This window comes from Cebidichthys violaceus, unplaced genomic scaffold, assembly GCF_023349555.1.
Source record: "Cebidichthys violaceus isolate CVI_PGR_0920_01 unplaced genomic scaffold, fCebVio1.0.p SCAF_45, whole genome shotgun sequence".
In the NCBI taxonomy this organism is placed as follows: Eukaryota; Metazoa; Chordata; class Actinopteri; order Perciformes; family Stichaeidae; genus Cebidichthys; species Cebidichthys violaceus.
This window is the reverse complement of record NW_027176650.1, coordinates 1,428,121-1,449,891: the sequence shown is the minus strand read 5'-3', so window position 1 is coordinate 1,449,891 and position 21,771 is coordinate 1,428,121. Positions and strand designations below refer to the sequence as shown.

Below are 21,771 nucleotides of genomic sequence, written 5' to 3'. Positions count from 1 at the left end.
AGGCCTCCTTTATTGGTCTCGCTGGCTGCTGAGTCTTCCCTCCGAGCACACGAAGGAGAGCCCTGCTCCACGCAGCGGCTGCACCGTCACCGACAGTATGATACGATCCCGATAGAACTCCTCCCCGCAGAGTGACATGAAAGAAGTTCTCCATATCAATGAATGAGCTCAACATTTGGAGGCTTGTCTTATCTGACGACATGTACATGACAAGGCTTAGAGCATGACATATTTGAATCAATGCAGACTGGGTGACTCTAATCAAAGTCTATGCAACACTAATAAACTGCAGGACATTCTTAAAGACCACGATGACGTCTGTTTACGTCTAATATTTCATTTTAAAGTCTGTTTCTGGGTAAGTCTCTCTAAACCGTCTTGTCCTGGTTACTCGTTCCCGTGGGGGGGCACCGAGATTCTCGCGACTCCTACTGTTCCACTTCCCATTGGCTTATGCTCCACTTAGCTCCCCCCCAAGACATTTCCAGTGCTTTTGTCTTTAACCTTGAGCCACTGCTGCACGAACACCTCAATCTCTCAGTCGCTCACACACACACACACACACACACACACACACACACACACACACACACACACACACACACACACACACACACACACACACACACAAACGACCATGCAAACCCTGTGCAAGCCACGAAAAGCGATGACAAAGGATGTACAATAGAGGCGGACATTTAAGATCAATGAACCGGTTTCACAGGGAGGAGGACATGTGGACAATGGACATCATCACAGAGGGACAATCAGAGGACATCAACCCCAGAGTGTCATCTCTGACGAGCAAATCTTTAACATTTGAAAAAGATTTTTCTATGACTGTCTCTGCAAGGTGACAGAGCAACAAACGAGCTTCTGCGGTTGAAAGAGTTTTAAGGATTCTGGACTCTGGCTCGATGCAGACGTCGACAACACTAGAAGCCACTGAACATCTGTGTTGTCATCACACCGCATCTCTACTCGGCAGGAATGAAGAGGATATAAAAGCAGCGCCAAGCGTCGGGTCTGCTGGCCCTCTGCCTGGACTACTGGACAGACAGGAGGAATGAGAGGAGGACGGAGACGGAGAGGAAGCCAGAAATGGTCGGTGTACTCACTGGTCAGCGCCTTCTCGTAGCTCTTTCCCATGGCTATGAAGTTCCGCAAGCAGGGGTTGAACTGCTCCATGATGGACTGGGAAAAGGGTGGGGAAGAAAAACAGCACGTTTGGTTAGTCAAGTAGCAGAAAAGATACCGATACACACACTGATATGAGCCACAATGAGGAGCACCACCCTTTACTGGGGCATGATCACACACACACACACACACACACACGGCCGTACACACAGCAGAGTCAGCTGAGCCAACCAGGAGGAAGAGGAGTGAAGCAGGGATTCAATTCAAGCTCATGGCGAGGACTGACCGGATGAAATATATAAAGGGGGAATAATGAGAAAGAGAGAGTCACGGGGAGGGGGGGCTGCTTGCGTGTGTGTGTTGTGGCATGTGTGTGTGTGTTTGTAGATGGGGGGGGACTGTTTTCTCTCACCTCCCCTGCTGTCTGTATTAAAATAAAACCTGGTTTTGGCTGCTGACTCACCTCGACTCAGCAGCAGACCTGGACCCACCACAGTCACCTGCCGTCTCCCTAACACTCTCTGAACTCTGGCACTGCTGCTGCTGCTGCTGCTGCTGCTAATTGATTTTTTTTTTTTTTTTTTTTCAACTAAATTATAAATAAAAACCCATTTTCTCCACTCATCTCCGGTGGTATCTATCCACGGCGCCATCAAATCTCAGAGGCAGATATCTGAAAAAACGTGACATAAAAACCCAAAACTCTGCAGATGTGAATCATCTTAATAATGAACACGTGTGTACATGTCACATGTATGTTGTTAGTGTCATTTTCTGCATACATTTTGAGATACTTCGCCTCCAAAGACTTTACAAATTTCCAGTTGGTTTGTTTTTTCTGCTTCTCTGTCGCTTGAATCAATTTGCACATTCGTTTGCGGAGTGAGAAGTTGCACTAACCCGTCAGCATCACAGTCAAACGTCAGTCATGTGCTTCACCGCTGTCTCTAAAACAGACTAAACACACCAACGCAGGTGAAGAGCTGCTTCTGGTTCTGGTTCTGGCTGTAACAGCATTTATCAGCAGAAAGCAGCATCTCCTTCTTTTATAAATAACAATAAACTCGACCTCCAGGAACAGCAAAGAGCACAGAGGCAGATGATGCGATCGGATGATTTTGGTGATCGGTCAGCAAACATGAGATGAGACTTTTGTGTCTTCACATGATCAGAACAACAGGGAGGAAAGGCTCAAAGAGAACGGGTTTATGTCCGACCAACACATTAGCAGATATTCAAAGCGGTATGTGAATCTAAATCTCTCGCGTCACATCAGAAAGGACCTGAGTCCTCCTTAACGGCTGAAGGAAAAGTCACAAAGAAACACAATAATGAGACATTTCATCGTCTCTGCAGTGACTCAACCTCCCCCTCAGTCCAAGCTGCCCTTTCACTTCTGTCGGATCTCCGGCAAAACCCGGCACTTTAACACCCGGCCTTCTCTTTCTGCGACTTTCTTTTATAACTTTGAAATGGCAGCAAAGGATGGAAGCAGAGAGGCGAAGGGAAAGAGGGGGGCGAGGGGAAGACTTACAAGCAGCCTTTGAATAATCGAGACCCGGTCACACATTCAGAACCGGTTCAGTTAAAGCGGAGACAGGTTACTTTATAGCTTGGAGCTGTAGCTTGGTACATTTGAGGTTGACGGACATCTTGTTTTGTGGCTGCTCGCTACGAGGGACGCCTGCTAATGCCCGACCGGCTGACGCACAACAGTCACCTTGGCGCACAAACTTCTCCGTGACTTCAAAAAAAAAAAGGGAAGTAGGGCAGGACGACGCAGGGGCGCAAGGAAAACTAGGCTGACTGCCCAGTGAACGAAGAGAGAGAGAGAGAGAGAGAAGAGCTTCAAGGTGCTTACATCAGGTGGGAGTGAAGTGTGCTGATAACCACTACATCACCAGTGGAGAAGCATTGATCTATGAATAAACTGGTTGTACTTCTGAATCAAAAGCACTCGTGCTACGGATTCTTGGAGAACATATTTCTAACGTCTGATGTCATAATCACACACACACGGACATGGAAAAGAGAAAAAGAGGTTAGCGCCGTCTCCTTGTGGAGTTCTGGGTACAAACAAACCTATTTATACCCACATTCCCTCTCGCCCCTCTTTGCTATCCCTCGGTGTATTTTCCGTTACGTAAAAGGCATCGGCTGCCCGAACAAACCGAGTGAGCGGAGGCGCCAATCATCGGCTGCACCGCCGCCTGGCAAGGAAGAAAGGGGGACGCTCCACAAAAGAATAGATGTCGAGGCTGGAGAGAGCGGCCCAGTTCTCACGTCTAAATCTACAGACGCTCGGAGGACGTCCTCTGTGTCTGTGAGTGTTTTCGTGCCTGAGAGACCATGAGACGCGTTACGTAATCTCACCGTCGGACAGGTTTGGCCTCACGCCTCGCATTCTTCTGCTGAAGCGGCTGTTAGAATACCTCCAGTGTTTCAGGAGTGCATACAACACAACAACCGCTTTTAAACTCCATAACATCAGCTAAAGACCTCCAACCATTGTGACTGACACCGGACACCCAAGAAAATCAACAGGACTTGGTGGAGGGAAGGAAGAGGTTATTTGACTTTATTTTTCATCTGGTTGTATTGTGTTGAGCACTTTTGGAGCATTTTTGCATGAAATGTGATCTACTGTACAAGTAGCGTAGTTGTAAGGAAACAAACCTGGTCGCTGTCTAGCAGAGAGTTAACGTGAGAAGGAGACCGTTCTCACATCTGCACGCTAAATGTGAAGCTGGAGGCCGGCAGGAGATTAGCTTAGCTTAGCATAAATACTGGAATCAAGGGGAAACGGCTAGCCTGGCTCCGTCCAAAGTTCAAGCTCACACAATATCTTGTTTGTTCAATTTGTACACAGACAAAAAAAAATATTTAAACATTAAATTAAAAAACTATTTTCTAGAGGCAAGATCCAAAGCAGCTGAGCTTCGAACATGTTGAGTTTGATTGGACATCAGTACCGGGAGGTGGGAAGCACCGGCCCGTTTTGAGGGAGAGTTTTGCGGTTCCAAATCACTCACACACTCTCACACACTCACACACACACACACACACACACACACACACACACACACACACCATGTTGGCTGTGAATAATATCCTGAGTAGATTCTTCTGATCAGCGCTCTAAGAGTCTCACCTGTCAATCACCATCATTGCTGCCCTGCACAGGGTAATGAGGAGCTAACCCACAACATGCTTTATGCAGTTAAGGGGATCACGTCGTCGGTCAATCCCAGTTTAATCCACTCCAGATCAGCTGAGCTCATCCCGTCAGCGTCAGGGACGCGGGCCGATTAGCATTCCTCTGAATGAAAGAGCACATTTGATCGAGTGGGATTTACCCACCGGTCACGGGTTTTAATTGACTAATCGCTTCGCCAATTAAATGACAAAAACTCGATAACAATGCAAGCATTGTGTTATCACGTTGCAGCGAATTGTTATCTGGAATACCAGCACAACAACAACCTTATCTCCAGCTCTGTTCTAACGGTCTTCTAGATACAAACAACGATAGAGATGCTGCAGGATTTCTGTTCACTGATCTCAGTGTGATTCTATCCACAGATGATGATGATGATGACGAGGATGAAGTGTTTTTATCAGTCCATTATGCAGCTTCAGTGTCACTGAGGAAGCATCTCTTAGCGCCCTGACTCCCTGACAGCAGCGGACCAAATGCCACAGAGAAGCTAATCAGTGAAGAGCATCAGTCTGAAGAACCTTTATGAGGGAGACGATCTCAGATCAAATGTGTTTCATGATGAAGTGAAGCACGACTTCAAGAGGACATGAATCACATTTGGCAGAAAAAAAGAAAATGTGTAATATTTACATATTTATATAACCGAACAAGCAGTGCAGCCAGATTATGGATTAAATGAATTCATAAGAATAGAATTAATCGGTAAATCATTTATCAAGATAAAACGCCAGATGTTCTCTGTAACCAGCTACTGAAGTGTGAGCTTTAAATCATCGTACATTTCATATTTGTGAGGTTTTGGACTGTAAGCAAGCATGATTTTATAACCGTATAATAATGCAGAATGACTACCGCTCCACCTGGATCAATCTTTGCTCTGGTGATGTGGAAGACTGGAAGCACGTGAACATCCACATGCCATCTCTCTCTCACACACACACACACACACACACACACACACACACACACACACACACACACACACAACCTTAGAGGAGCACTATCCATCTCAGGCGGACATGTTGTTGGTCCGGCCACATTCTGAAATATTTATCCTCACAAGGAAGAAAACAAGCTTCTCTTCGTCTCACTGAAAGGATGTTTTGGCTGGTCGGCGAGGGGCATATGTTCACCCTGGAAGCGTCCGAGTGTGACAAAGTGTGTGTGTGTGTGTGTGTGTGTGTGTGTGTGTGTGTGTGTGTGTGTGTGTAAAAGCATAACTCTGGAATAAAATCCAGTGTGTGTCATGCTCATGCGTGTTTATCTGTGTGTGTTGTTCACCGTGCTGGCAGGCAGGACTGGCTGCCATGTAGCATCGGTTTCTGCAGGAGCGGTGATGGTTTGGGTCTGTGATTGACTTGCTGTGGAGGTGGGGCTGTGTGTCTTCAGTGTGTGTGTGTCTGTGGAAGCAGCTGGTGAACACTTGATAACGTTCCTTTGGGAAAACTGAAAAAAATAATTTCATCTCATGAGGTTTGTCAGGGAGCCACAACAACAAAGCGTGGCTCCGTCATGTGTCGTCATTTGGCAATGTGAGTATTTTCTGATCTGCCAGATCTATGGTTGAGCTTCAGTTACAGTCAGTCAAATAAACTAGACCAGTATCAGAAATGCTTCTGTTACAGCCTAAAATGTCTTTAAACCGATAAGATATCATATCACTTATCAGCTCATTGACGCTACAAAACAACAACAACAACAATAAAAAAAGTATTAAAAAAAACAATGAACAATGAAGACGTTAAAAATGAAGAACAACCTCCTATCCAGCAGTGACTTCCCACACATGGAAGCACTTCAGAGAACAAAGGTAAGAAAACAAGCAGCATCAGGAACAATGCAACCTGACTGGCTCTGTCACGATGGTGTGGGGAAGGCAGTCTGTGTGTGTGTGTGTGTGTGTGTGTGTGTGAGAGAGAGAGTCGGTTGGCGGCGGGAGACGAGTGTGAGGGGTGAGTCAGAGCCTACATAAACAGCAGCAGGTTCATATCACGTCGGGGCGTAAATTACAGTAGAGCCGAGGCACCATTAGAAGCCGCTGAGCCGCTCTGCTGCCAAACAGATTAACCAGCGAGAACAGACCTGGCAACCCCAGCGAGGAGGCAGGGACAGGGACCGACCAGGTGGAGACAAAGATCTTTAAAATAACCGAGTGGACGAGCGGCTTCATGCAATGGATTCACATTTGTATTATCAGTATTTAGATAATGACCACTTTGATTTGCATCGTCTCCACATGATCTGTTAGTTTTATACTTCTTACCGATTCCACCGCCTAAATCATCCTCTTTTAACCTTCTTTAGAAGACATCTTGAAACACTAAAAAGCCCAAGATCTGCTGTTGTTTTGTGATGGATTTTAAGCTGGCATGGCCACCGTGAAATTAGGACTGTCCAATGGAACATTTAGATTTGGGGTTTCTCCACACGGCCTCCGAGAAACACCGGAATCACATTTTGACTGAAAGTCTCTCCAGACACCAAAGGCTGCACCGACGTCATCGCTGCAAGGGTTCGGCTGTTGTCCGGAGCGCTTTCACCGTCACGTCACTACGTCAACCATTTCAAGAGAAACCGGAAAAAGTGAAAAAGAGGAAGCTCAAAAAACACAACAACACTTCACTGTAATCACCACCGAGTCAACAGTGTTGATAAGTAAAGTTCACCGTTTGTTCCCCTGCTGTTTAAATGTGTGTGAACTGTTCGGGATATGAAGGTTAACCAGATTACACACACACACACACACACACACACACACACACACACACACAAGGCCATTTGCTCTAGATGGTCGCCCTGGAAACTGGAGGGCTCATGCTGCACTGGAGTGTGTTTGGCAATGACTCACAAGTCAAGGTGACCTCCTGTCATCAAGTTTTACTGCGAGTGTGTGTGTGTGTGTGTGTGTGTGTGTGTGTGTGTGTGTGTGTGTGTGTGTGTGAGCATATGACACTCCTCTCCATAACCTGCCACCACACTTCCAGTTCTCACCGTGTTCAGGTGTCAGCTGGTGTACAAACACTCATCGCTCACACGCTCACATATTTGCCGTCAATGCTTTGACGTTTTCAGTCAAACAGCACCGGTGACGTCCCGAACACACACACACACACACACACACTGACACTCTGAAAACAGGTCTCAGATGTGTACCAGACAGCTTACAAACACACATGATTACATGAACGGATTCATCCGTTCACGGTGTGTGGATTTCTGATCTTACTCAACGGTTCAGTGAAGCCTTCTCTTTAGTTAGACCCACATTGAGTTCTGCTGCGTTATCAGAACCTGCTCCTGATAAACAGAGCTGCTTCTATTCTCACCAACGCTGACGGAAACTTTCCAAACAGGAGATTAGATTGGATGTTGCCGGTCGGCCTCGAGTGCATCAGCCTTTCCTCCAAGAGTTCATGAACATCTTATTATGTAACGAGAAGCACAACAGCCTTCTACTAAAGACTACATTACATTACATTGTAAGCTCATCGTTTCTGCAGAATGAGCAGAAAACCTCCTCTGAGCTGCACGTGTTGCAACGGAAGTGAACGCACACGCTCATCATTTTAGGAATTCAGGTGAGAGTTTGCTCACGTTACTCTGAGGCTACACAGTGTCTCTGTGTTTCAGCTCACCTGCTTTACTCCTGAAAGCAGCTTGTTGTTGCAGATGCCTGCAGGCGGCACACACACACACACACACACACACACACACACACACACACACGTATAGTCAATACACAACGTCTTTTCCTTCATTGGGAATATGGCGCCTAAAGCCCAAACCATGAACAACTTCAAGTATTCAGAGGTGCAGTGAGCTCATCTCATTCATATAACGTCTGCTCCTGATCTGCACCTGACTGAGGCGTTCTAATCTCCCATACGCTCAGAGGCCATTGCAACCGTTCTGTGCACCCCAACACATTCATGCATATATACATCGCTGTGCACGATTAAAACCATTATTGCTAATGTGAAGAAAGCCATTATAGATCCCCACTGCGTCGTATACTGTGTGTGGGGTTGATAAGCTGATGCATTATGTCCATTAGTGTGTCGCTGCCGTCCCTCATTATTCTGTTTCCCAGGAAATGGACATTGTTTGTTCTGCTCAGCCAGTGTGACAATCACCGCGCTAAAGCTGCACCGCTTCAACGCCCTCAGGAGATGAAAATTCACTGCCTCTGTGTGTGTGTGTGTGTGTGTGTGTGTGTGAACTCAGCCAATTTCCCTTTCAGATGAGCCCTTATCAGCGAGCAGACGAGCAGAGGCAGAGTCAGCGCCCCCCCTACTCCATGGATGCAGCTTTAGGAGGAGACGGGAGAGGGGGGGCGGGGGGGGGGGGGGGGGGGGGGGGGGGCACTTCCGCTGCCATATATGGAAGTGCTGGAATCCCCCCGCCCCCCAGTGACAAGGCAGCCCATCTTTATTCACCTCACGTTCGGCTCACACCACAGGAAAGCCGACGGCGTGGTGAGGAGGGCGAGGAGGTGACGGGAGGGAGGGAGGGAGTCTCCATGTGAGCCGAGTTGATCCTCATCGCCTCAGACTGACGCGTCACATTCTACACGTGCACGTGAGGTGAATGAGCTCACACCAACACATATGTTCACAAGTGCACGTGTTCATTCATTCACAAATAGCGATAATGTGTCGCGTGTCGCGTTGGTGAGCGTGTTCACCGTGACGTTTGAAGCAGGATGCAGCACAGAGATAACGGTGCATTTCAGCTTTAAAGCCCAGAGGGAGCCCACCTCCTTGTCTCCTTCCATCCTCATTCTAGAGGTTACACGTCACTCTGCAGCCACATCTCCAATCAAGCTGCTGATGCAGAAATACTGCAGCAGCAGACTCCAGCTTTTTATTGTCATTTTCCCGCTTTAATGTCAGCCTAACTAGTCACTCCTGTCTCCTGTCTCCTCACTCCTGTCTCCTCACTCCGCTTCCATTCATTCTGTCCCAGTAACTTCCCCTTCACCCTCCTGCTCCCTGACAGCCTCCACCTCTCAAGTTAGATAACTTACAGATGTGCTAAAGGCTGCTGACGCGCGCGCGCGCACACACACACACACACACACACACACACACACACACACACACACACACACACACACACACACACACACACACACACAGCAGATGCCAACAGTTATGTTGTTTGACAGCCATGAGAGCGGTGTTGTAACAGAGCAGTCGGTCAAATTCTAAATAATATAAAAGGACAGCACCACTCTGAGCGGATGCCTTCTGGATCCTTAAAAACAAACATTCTAGATGAAAGAGTAATGTAAAAACAACGTACACACTTCTGTTATAGACATTATGTAGTTTTGGATTCCTAAAATCTGTGAGTCCTAACAGCATGCGGTACGATGCCGATCAGCTGCGAGCTTCAGATCAGACTGGAGACGTAAACAGTTCAAATATGGGTGAGCGGTGCTCAATATCTCTAGACTGTGACGATTATCATGACGTACAACTTTCAGAGGATCTCCTGCAGCCAGCCAGCACCTCATGAAGGTCTGTGCAGAGAAGTGAGGATCATATACTGTGGATCTTCAGCCGGTCCTCGTCCACGGGATGAAAGACAAGCAGACTGCAGCGCTCAGTCAGGACGCCGTGCCATGGACGTGATGCACAGAAATACATATTCAATGATGTGTTGTGTTAGAAAGGAATATTCAAACGTCCACCTGATGAAAGCAAGACCGGGAACCACTTCCCTGTCCTGGTCTCAGCTGGTTAAGTGAGCCTCTATCTTCAGCAGCTAGCTGCTAAATGTGTCAGTGTGCCGGAGACGTAGACGTACAGTTGAGCTCGTCTCTCGCCTCCAGACTCACCGGTAGAACCAGGAGGTAAAGCTGGACCGATCCTCAAATGATCAATAACGACCTGAACACCGTACCTGCTCCCCTCTTACGCAACACGACCAAACCCCCCCCCCCCCCCCCCCCCGACACCGTCACACGGCGTCACGATGACGCTCGCCGACTCCGATGCTGCCCAAAGATTAGCAACGAGGCACGGAGCTAGAACAAAGCCCGTTCTGCACAAAGCCAGCGATGCAGCGCCGAACGGAGACAACGGAGGCGAGAGGAGGAGTGAGTGATCAGAGAGGAGGAACGATCACACTGGAGGAATCCTGCAGTCCACACGAGAGCCGGGGATGGAGGCTCCGTTTCCCCTCAAATGACCTGAACGGAGCAGCTGGGTCCGCACGGGTCGGTGCTGAGGCTGCACACGACACCGAGGCAAAACCCTCTGCCTCTGTCCGTCCATCCACTTCATCACTTCATCACTTCATCACCTCTCACCTGAGAACACACACCCAACAGACGATAACTGATAACAATATACCAGATCACAACCCGGCTGAATATTGATGAAACACCGGCTGTGGTCACAATGCAAACTATACAAACAAGTTTACTGCGCTATGTTGGAGAAAACTACTACTGCTGACTGGAATCTTCTGGTTTTGTCCACAGTGGTGAAGGAATGCTCTACAGGGGGAAACTGAGCAGCTTGTACGTGAGAGACAGTGGGGATAAAGTGTTCACTAGCATTACTCACAACCACCACACACTGGAGAAACAGAAACCACTCCCTTCAGAACAAGGAGTTTTGGCTTCACATGAGCCTCGGCCTTGTGTCTTGTGGACGGTGCCTTGTGTCTTGTGGACAGTGTCTTGTGTCTTGTGTCTTGTGGACGGGGTCTTGTGTCTTGTGGACGGTGCCTTGTGTCTTGTGGACGGGGTCTTGTGTCTTGTGTCTTGTAGACGGTGCCTTGTGTCTTGTGGACAGTGGCTTGTGTCTTGTGGACGGGGTCTTGTGTCTTGTGGACGGGGTCTTGTGTCTTGTGTCTTGTAGACGGTGCCTTGTGTCTTGTGGACGGGGTCTTGTGTCTTGTGGACGGTGTCTTGTGGACGGGGTCTTGTGTCTTGTCGACGGGGTCTTGTGTCTTGTGTCTTGTGGACGGTGCCTTGTGTCTTGTGGACAGTGGCTTGTGTCTTGTGGACGGGGTCTTGTGTCTTGTGGACGGTGCCTTGTGTCTTGTGTCTTGTGGACGGGGTCTTGTGTCTTGTGTCCTCTTAGATGTGACACTATGTACAGAGGGATGTGTGTCCCTCTGTGACGGCGATACAAACACTAACACAGCTCCAGAGCTCCAGAGCTCCAGAGGGAAGAGGTGGATGAGGTGTACGCTTTATAGCTTTCACTATAAACCTTCAATAAGGCAAAGTGATCTGTCATCAGCTGATCGTCCAACAGGGACTCTGTTACTGCCCGACGCCACCAACATGACGTTTACAACATGTCGACGTTATGATGTGAGACATACAAGGTATGGGCTGAGATTTTGACTATGGAAATATCTCATAAGTGTCTTTTCTTGGTTTTAAAGGCTGCATTACACACACACACACACACGCACACACGCACACACACACACACACACACACACGATAAATCAATCACTTGACCAGCTGATCGGTCTCTGATAGTCCACTCCCATCAAACACGATATGAAGCCAGCCTCGCCCCGACACTCAAGCTCCTCTCAACAAACGCAGCCTGCAGCGTTTGTTGAGATTACCGCGCTTGGCTGAATACACACACACACACACACACACACACACACACACACACACACACACACACACACACACACACACACACACACACACACACACACACACACACACACACACACAGATGGTGCTTGTTCAGCAGCCACAACAACCTGAGGAAACACAGTTTGCCCACATTCAACAAACCAGATCCAGAGGGACGTCTCACTTGACACCCGGCGCTGAACTCCCGTCGGTATTTGCATTTTTCTGACGTGACGTAGCGTTACAGAGCCAGATACAGTCAACGGTGCAGTCTCTGCACACACACACACACACACACACACACACACACACACACACACACACACACACACACACACACACACACAGACACACACACACACATGCAGTCGTGAGACACTGCCCACACACACACACACACACACACACACACACACACACACACACACACACACACACACACAGACACACACACACACATGCAGTCGTGAGACACTGCCCACACACACACACACACACACACACACACACACACACACACACACACACACACACGCATGCATCTCGGCCAGTGTGAGTCATCCAAACATTGCATTGAGCGCCTCTTGTTTCAGCAGCAGAGCAGCGAGGCTCAGCCTTTATTGTTGATTTTGAGTTATTGTGTTCTGGCAGCTAATCGTGGAACAAACAAAGAAAACAAAACACAGTCCCTGTTGATGGAGGGAAAGGTCACCGTCCTCCGTGTGCATAGAACCGCCGGGGAACAATTAAAGCTCACTCGTCTGTTCTTCACCATCTGCAGCTGCTCTGTGATTCAAACATCGAATCTATTGACTCACAAGTCACCACAAAAGAGATATTTACCGACAGGGTTGAGGTAACCAGTGTGTGTGTGTGTGTGTGTGTGTGTGTGTGTGTGTGTGTGTGTGTCCAACATCAGCCAATCAGCATCATGTGTGTGTTTTGGTGGAGGTGGAGGTGTGCACTCTGACTGCTTCCTGCTTGACTCTTCATTGTAATCTCATGTTCTGTAATTGATGCTGATGATTTAATCGCTGACATTTCGCCGTCTCTCCTCAGCGGAGGAAGACTTGAGCGTTGTCTAATGGGAGCTGGCAGCTCTGGGCCTCTTCATCTCCCACACGCCGTTAATGAATTAATGAAGACCTGTTGGTGTCTTTGAACACAGAGCTCGGGGGGGGGGGGGGGGGGCGCGACCACTGCAGCGAGCACCGGCCTCCTGCAATCAGCGCCCAGCGGCGGGTCGAGCTGGGTCGATGCAGCCCGCTGGTGGCAGGAAGAAACCCCGCGGCTGCATTTCTGCAGGACGACATTTTCATACCGGAGGCGACTAACGGTCCCGCTTTGTTATCGATGAGTCTGTCGTTTATCACTTATCTCCAGAGCTCTACAGAAGCTTCTCCTCATGGTTTGTTTTGCCTGAACGACGGTGCAGAACCCAAAGAACCTCCAGTTTATGATGATCAGCAGAGAGCAGCTGTTTTCTTAATCTACGATTCATCTTTTGCCAATCATGTAATCACTTCATCATTCATTTAATACACTTATACGCTGCAGTACCAGCACATTCTGTCCTCCTCCTCCTCCTCCTCCTCCTCCTCCTCCTAGCGATGCAAAGAAACCTCCCACAGGTCACCACATCAGGCACCGTTGATCCCTCATCAGAGCGTCTTCAGGGACAAAGTGAGGACGCTCGTGTGCTTTAAAGTCAAACTGAGGCGACTCCCATCGTTTCCTCTGCAGCCTTAAATTCTTACGTGACACCATCCACACCATGAACTATGAACTATGACCATGAACAGGGACTCTCATTGACCCGGACCTCCTCTGAACGCACCTTTGGCTCAGTAAGCCCTTCTTCTCCTGCATCCCCCAGCACCTCCTCCTCCTCCTGTAGCTTTTAGGCGGCCTGGTTTTTCCTTAGAGTGCTCTTGCGGAGGCGGGTGGAACGGTGACAAGTTTCCTCACATAAAGAAAAACCCTTGTCGTGCTCTCCTCCTCCTCCTCCTCCTCCTCCTCCTCCTCCTCCTCCTCCTCCTCCACTGAAGAGGAGCTCTGTTGTGGGAACAACAGCGGAGGAGCACAGCGTTTGTCACCTTCAGCCTCTCAAGTTTCACCGAGTGCAGGTCGGTCCGTTCAGACGATGTCGAGAACAAATCTGTGTTTTCTCTCCGTCCTCTGACCCGAGTCACAGAACTCCATCTGGACTCACAGAACCGAGTTACAGCTCACCTTCACTCCCTCACTGATTTCCCTCTAAAAGGCATCAACAACACAGCCAGCTGAGCACATCTGCATAAAGTCTGAGAATAAAGACCCCCAAATGAAGACTGCTGGGTCCAACGTGGACCCCTCTCCGGACCCCCAGCCCCTTCACATTAATGATTTGCACCCTCACACTCACACACTCACACACACACACACACACACACACACACACACACACACACATAAGGTCTAGTTCAGCTGCTTGTGTGGAGCGACTTGAGAGTGAACTGCCCCGCAGGCACAATGACATTTACACTCACAAAGATGGAGATGGAGGACAGGGTGGAGGCTTTAGTCTGTTTGAACATGTCTCATGTCTTCTAGACTAAATCATTGATCCGTGAACCTTAGAGGAACACAACACCAACACCGACATCAGTGTCCATGAGCAGGATTCACCACTGACCGACCGACGCGTCTTACAGAGGAGAAGACGGTCCACTTCACACCAGAACACCTGAAATGTGTCAAAGTCGTCCCCCGTCTGTCCTCTGACGACCAGCCGTGCACCGGGTGCAGCAGGTGTCCCTCCGCGGCAGGAGGACGCGTGGAGAGCGGGGCACGGAAACAAGCAAATAAGTCCCGTCTTACCTTGTAGACATTCTCCGTTATACGGTGCACCTCGTCGGTCCGGGACATCCTTGCAGGAGCGTCAGTCAGACCCGCAGACAGAGATGTTGCTCTTCTGACGGAGAGAAGAGAGACGAGCTCGGCTGCTCCGTGGGATCCCTGCTTTTATAGGAAAGTCCTCCGCTGCGCCCACACCGGCTCCCCACGCAGCCAGTCGGTCGGTGCCTCTCCGGTTGGAGCGCAGAGGCGGACTCACTCGGAGAGGGGCGGTGCTGCCTTCACGAACGGTGGGAAATGAGCCTACGAGGGGGGGGAAAGGACACAGGACGTATTCCGTTCAGCATTTTAAATGTTTTGTACAACACGTCAAGTAGAAGACACAACTGTGGGACGAGATGTGAAATATGTGTTTTTAAATGTAACCATAGAGGTAAATCTAGTTATTTTTTTCAGGACCGGACAATCTTCTAAAACTGCCCAACAGCCTCTGGAGCCACGTGTTAATTGGCTTAATTGAATCACAACATGAACGCTGTATCATCCTCCTGTCTGCTCCTCCAGCATCAATTAACCCGACCTGACTCTGAACCAAACACCAGCAAAGGTGTGACGTGGGATTTTTTTACGGTGAGTCCGTGAACGCGGCGCAGCGTTTAAAAAGGGCCTCGCCTCCTCCGCCGTGTCACGCGCTGCCCACTCCACCGCCTCTGCTGCACCCATTGAGAAGACCTGGAGCGAAGATCTCCACCCAATGAGCAGAAGAGCCTCTGCTGATAACTACACACACAGCGCATCTCTGCAGCTCTGTGGTGGTATTCTGATATTCTCCTGTTTGTAATGATGTACACCTTCCACACATAGGGCTGTTTGTGGAGCATTGAACACAGCTGGAGAGTGTTTATTTACCCGGCTCCATGTCCACTCCTTCTGTTCTGAGTGGGCTCTGGTTGGTGTGAGTGGGATGTGTGCGGTGGGGAATCCCACACATCTCAGCATCACGATCTGAAGGCCTTGGAAAGAGACAGAAGATAACAGAAGGTCGCACCTTTTTCTGTTCTGCTGCGCGGTTTTATTTTGATATTTTAGGAGGATGATAAAGTGGAACCTCAGCTAGTTTAGTTCTGATTGTCTGATTGAAACAAACCCGAGGAGATCAAACTGCAGACAGACAGTGAGAATCAATCAGGCGGGTTTGATCTGAGAGAAACAGTCAGAGATGGATTCACTCCTCTGTGAGTATTCAGTCCCTGCGATTAGCTCCTATAATTGAATGTAGGTTTTCATTATGTTAGCTGACTGCCGGTCCACCTTGAAGTCTAATTACACACAAATGAATGAAGATAACGATTGTTCATCACGGTTAGTTCGAGAGCTTTGGGCTCGAGACTCGCGTCGGTCTCGGGACAACAATGAGGACTTGAGACTGGAAAAGAAGTCCCACATTTTAACCCAGAGAAACCCAGCGGAGTGTATAAAACCACAGCTCCAGACCGTGAATATACCGTCATTAGGTCTGAGCAATAAAGGGTTTAGGTCAAAGGTCCTGAAGCACTTGAACTCAAACTGATGTTCAGTTTGTCTTTTTGGAGAAACACAACCTGTTCACGTGTCCTCAGATCTAGACCTGTACCACGAGGCCACGAGGGACCAAAAGACTTTCAGCGCCGTGCGTTTGTATCGTCGCACAACCAAACAGCCTCGACGTCACTGAACAGAAAACCCAAACGCGGGTTCTGGATCGGACCGTTCCTGATCCCCTCGTCAGACACCATAGCTCTCCTGGAGACGCTCGGCACCCGGAGAAGTTTCAGTTAGTTGCAATCTGAAACCTTGTCGCCAGACGGCACCACATCGTCCACAGGAGACCTTTAAGGAAAGAGAAACGCTCCGGTATCAAGTGAAGGCTCAGGAACTGCAGACCTGAGACACTTGTCATGTAACCTGGACCTGTTCTTTAGGACTGAGACTATGTGTTAGATGTGTTAGAAGAGTTGAGCTTTGAGAGTTGCCTGTTTGTATATTCAGTGCATGGTGGAGGTGTAGTCAGGTAGGCAAGTATCTGGGTGGGCAGTGCACACACACACACACACACACACACACACACACACACACACACACACACACACACACACACACCTCCGTACTTGAAGCATCCATTCAGCAGCATTTGATCCCGCCTTCAGGACCATCCTACTCACCGTTGTCCTCTCGGCCAATCCACGCCTCGGATCCACGTCCGTGATTCATCCGCGCGGCGCTCTGACATTCACGGCTCCCGTCTGTGCGTCGCCCACTCCCACGCAGCGCCGACGGGCTTTCAAGCGCTCAGAGCCGGGCCATTCAGAAACACAACGTCGGTGTGAGGGGTTCAGGGACTTCACAAAGACGCCAATTCAGACTATTCCGGGCTGCCACAAGGGCCCGAACAATGGACCGTCAACACCGGCTTTGTGTGATGAAAACACCTCCAAAGGTCACGGATAACGCTTAACGACTTCCTCTTGTTTGAAAAGGTCTCTGGTGCTGGTGTCCAGCAGAAACAGCTGATTGAGCTTCAGAAGATGCTTCTCTGGTCTAAACCTAACCTTCTTACAACATCTGCATCTGCAGATCCTAAAGCCCTCTGGGTTTATAAATCACTTTCGTTTAACTTAATGAATGGATGAGGTCAGGACCTCTTCCTTTATGAGAAGTGTCTTCAGATGACTTCAGTTATGATTTATATAACAGAAAGATGAAAGGGTCATCTGAGGAGCCAGTGACACCTCCTTCTGTAGCGTTACACCGTCAGCTGCTCTCCAAACACGGACACGTGTCTCCACCTTGTGTTCGACGGTGGAACATCAACTCTGTGACGATTCAAAACACTTTTATTGTAAACAGGATGTAGAGAGATGTTCACGTCGTCTCTGTTGTCTGTCTGTGAGATTCACTGATGTACAGATTAGTTAGATCTTTATGGATGGAGGCCATCTTTCTTTGTCACACAGACCCTCTCAGTACGATGATACTCAGCAGGTGGAGATCCAGGTTCTGTCACGTCGTTGCCCAGAAGAGATGAGCGGCTGTTGTCTGTCTTCAGGTAAACCCTCAGCTGATATGATCAGCCGTTCTCCAATGACACCGGACTAATCCACAAGAACAGAGAGAGGGATTACTTAAAGCTGCTTGAAGACTGGTCAGACCGAGGGAGGGTTTGTTCCTGTCCTTCAGAAGAAGTTCCAGAGTGAAACAGGGTTCTACTAGAACATGTTTACATGCTTTAATATTTAAAAACACATTATTGTTCTTGTACTGTCAGAATATACCTGTATTACGCTCCGTCTCTTTAAGACCCCCTCCTCTGCTCTGATTGGTTGCTGAGGAAAATATGGAGCATCTTCCAAACTATATAGTACTCCACAAAGTGTGTACTAGTACTCTGGATGTCACATGTAATACGGGAAAAATACAGAAGTGTTCGACAACATCCGGTCACGTTTCTGCAGAATGGCTTTTCTGACCCACAATCCTTTGCACAGCAGATACGAGAGGAAGTGAGGAAGCATTCACCTGGTTCTATGGGTCACATGGTTTCTGATGGAGAAGCTCACAAAATATCAGCGTTTAAAATAATATCAGCGTTTTCTTTTTACAAGTTTATTGTTCATGTTTTTTTCTTTATTAAAAAGCAAGAAAAGGGGTCAACATGACGTCATACAGAGCAGATGTGAAGAAGACCAAGAAACACATTTGATTTCAGGCGGACTCTCAGATCTCAGAGCTTCTGTCCCAATAAAAAGGTTCCACCGCCGGGCTGAGGAGCATCCAGAAGAACTCTGTTTTAAAAAAGGTTAAATTTCACAAATGAACTCACCTCCTCATCTCAACACCTGGACATGTGATGAGACGAGAGAGCGATGGAGACGTCTCAGAGTGATTTGGGTGAACTGATGAATCATGATGATTAATACAGACGTGTGTTTAATGTTCAATGTGTGTGCAGTGATCTGTTGGTGAACACTAGTGAGACAGAGGTCAGGCACAGTCACGTGATCTCACAGCTCCTCACGGTTCAGCGTCTCTCCAGAGGTCCTTCATGTGCCGAGTGAGTTATGATGGAGGAAGAGGAGGAAGAGGAGAGGCTGGGGGGGTGTCTCCAGCTCATGTGTGTGGGGTTGAAGGTAAATGAGGAGGAGAAGATCCATCGGGTCAGCTGACGGAGAAAAGTCTGGTTCTTTACGCAGCGAGCATCTCTCTCTCCGGCTTCTTCCTGGACCGATCCCTCTCTGAGACAGACAGATGGACAGATCAACAGACGGAGAGATGGACAGACGGACAGATCAACAGACGGAGAGACGGACAGACGGACAGATCAACAGACGGAGAGATGGACAGACGGACAGATGGACAGATCAACAGACGGAGAGACGGACAGACGGATGGAGATCAGAGCATGGAGTAAACACAGCGGGTTTATCAGGTGGAGGAACTACAGACGCACCGACACTGAAACTAAACATCAGCCTCCTGCTTCGTTCCATAAACAGACTGAGTGACAACGTGTATATGTCTGTAGGACGTTCGGTGTGTTCGAGAAGACAAACCTGCTTTCTTCTCCGTGGCCTCTGGAACCTCTGGAACCTCTGGAACCTCTGGCAGCTCGTCTTCAGGAACCTCTGGCAGCTCGACGTCTCCCTGAGAACAGAGACAGGCGATGGAACTCGTGGACGCCGCTCCTCCATTTAAACTTCTACTTTAAGTCCAGAGGAGATGGAGCCTCACGAAACCAGAGCGTAAACAAACCACACCGACCTGAGTGATGGCCTCCAGCTCAGCGAGAACGGCGTCTTCGTCCTCTTGAGTGAAAGAGCCGGCCAGCATGTCGTCTATTTGCTGCGAAGACAACAAGAGCTCGGTCAACAACAGACACTCACGCCGTGGATCAGACCAACAGAAGGAGGAGCAGACGTACTCTTTGATACTCGATGGCGTCTTGGGTTTCGTCCATAATCCGCTCCACTTCTTCGACAGACATCACCTGAACACAAAGTCACCCAGAGCTCATCAGTCAGCATCAGTCAGCATCAGAGCATCAGGAGCTTCATCTAAAGACGGTCCTACCTCGTGCATTTTCTTCAGACATTCGTTTCCAACCTTCAGCCCTTGAATGACTTTCGTTTCGATCTGAGCGAACTCCAAATCCTGAACCTGTGAAACGCAGAACAAAGAGTTTAGCGTCGAGCTTCCGCCGTCGTGCCGTCAGCGTCACCGACGGGTCCGGTCCGGTCCGGTCCTCACCATGCGCTCCAGGTTTCCGATCTGGTTCTCCGTCTTGTCGAGAAGCTGATCCTGGTACCGCTTCTTCTTCAGCAGGAGGAGCGCTTTACTGTTAAACCCGAAATAAAGTCAAATTTGAAAGAAAAGAACGACGAGCAATTCATACAAAAAAAAAATACAGACAATAATTTGTGTGCCTGATGTGGATAACATCTGTCAGAGGACACATCTGGAGCGGTTGCATCCTCCGTGTTCTCTCGTTCTCACTCACTCTTTTCTTCCATTCTTCAGCAGCTGCTTCGCTAACAGCCTCTCCTTCTCCAGCTGCAGGCTGATCCTCTTCTGGTACTGCCTCAGCTTGTCTCGCTGCTGCTTCAGTTGCTGCAGTGAGACAACAGAGAGAGAGAAACCTGTTCACTGGCACACAGACACGCTTCAGACTCATTCACACCAAACTGCAGCTTCAGGATCTGCACACTGGCTGTAGACACTGTCAGTTTCGTTACACTGTGACTCTAATTTGAAGGGAGAATCAGATTAATCCATAAATCGAGGAGGAGATATTGTGTTTTATTCACGCCGAATTGAAGAGTAACTTCCAGAATGTTGAATTATGAAGTTGTGTTGTTTAAACGGGCTGTGTACGATGACTGATGACGCGATGTTGTTAAATCACGACACGTTTTACACGCAGTCTGGCGTGACTTGTTCCAGTGTGGAGGCTAACGTTAGCCGTGGCTCTTACCAACACCGCCTTGTCTTGTTCTGTCACTCGGCTGTGTTGTTTCTTTTTTCCGAAGAGATTTCCCATTCTGACACAGCATCACAGCTACAGCCGGGGAAAATAAACTGTGAAACGGACCCGAGTTATAACTATTGTTTTTACAACTTGTAGGAAGCAGACTACTGTAGCTGCTCCGCCATTGTTGGTATCGTCATCTGCTCTGGTGTCCACACCCACAGTAGGAAGGACGGCGGCTGGGCAGGGACAAAAAAACCCCCAGCGAGGAACGAAAACACCTTGTTTAGAATCACGAGTGTTTTGGCGTCCTCCAGTGGCCATAGAGTGGAACTGCAGCACAACATTAGTCAGACTAGCGTCAATGCAATATAGCATACTTCCGGTGTTTACCTTCAAAATAATAATTTAATTGAAGCAATCGTAACGTTAAACGATCAAGATAAATGTCGTCGGATGTCATTTGGGAATCAAGCAGATATTTGTACTAATTATTAATATTCTTTAAAAGTATCTGATATCTTTGTCAAAGTATTTTTTTCAGTTTTTACTCTTGTCTTACAACCAAACAATTGAAACATGTATGTTTTAATTATTGCATGTTTCATTTTTATTAATTATTACTTTAGCTTATTAAGTTTAAACAGCATATATATACCCAGTGCCTACGAAGCATTTATGATTGATTTAGAATGTTTAGGCCTAATGTTTAAATTAAATATTATTTTATTGAAAGTGTCCCACTGTTCTTTTTTTTATTTTAATGGCAACTTTTATAAAATGAGCAATGTGAATGAATGAGATGGTGCGAGATCTAGCTAGGCTAACAAGCGTGATGTTCCCAATGCTGTTTGTATGTTGCATAGCAACAGACACACATACGGGACTATTTTCTCTAAGCTACTGAAATGCGATACACAAGGTTTGGTGGCTACAACTATTTTGTGCTGAAAGGCA

General features: G+C 48.2%; 2 protein-coding genes across 8 annotated transcripts in view; both read right to left on the bottom strand.

The window, feature by feature from the left end:
* The window catches only part of LOC137886693 (BAR/IMD domain-containing adapter protein 2-like), a 56,062-nt gene extending 41,020 nt beyond the window's left edge, over window positions 1–15,042 (bottom strand). For all 7 annotated transcript variants that reach the window (XM_068729252.1, XM_068729253.1, XM_068729255.1 and 4 more), the window contains exons 1-2: window positions 14,838–15,042; window positions 1,119–1,194 (exon numbers count right to left, since the gene is read on the bottom strand). In XM_068729252.1, the coding sequence (XP_068585353.1) occupies window positions 1,119–1,194; window positions 14,838–14,885 (124 nt within the window). In that variant the 5' untranslated portion in view covers window positions 14,886–15,042. The remainder of the gene's footprint in view (window positions 1–1,118; window positions 1,195–14,837) is intronic.
* A 3,412-nt stretch (window positions 15,043–18,454) lies between these two features.
* On the bottom strand, window positions 18,455–21,033 carry LOC137886749 (charged multivesicular body protein 6-like). The gene is made up of 8 exons (XM_068729353.1): window positions 20,821–21,033; window positions 20,347–20,456; window positions 20,097–20,184; window positions 19,920–20,006; window positions 19,771–19,836; window positions 19,611–19,691; window positions 19,403–19,493; window positions 18,455–19,084 (listed from the first exon to the last, which is right to left on the bottom strand). Exons 1-8 carry the CDS (start codon window positions 20,884–20,886, stop codon window positions 19,035–19,037), a joined length of 639 nt encoding a protein of 212 aa, XP_068585454.1. The 5' UTR covers window positions 20,887–21,033; the 3' UTR covers window positions 18,455–19,034.
* Between the last annotated feature and the right edge of the window lie 738 nt (window positions 21,034–21,771).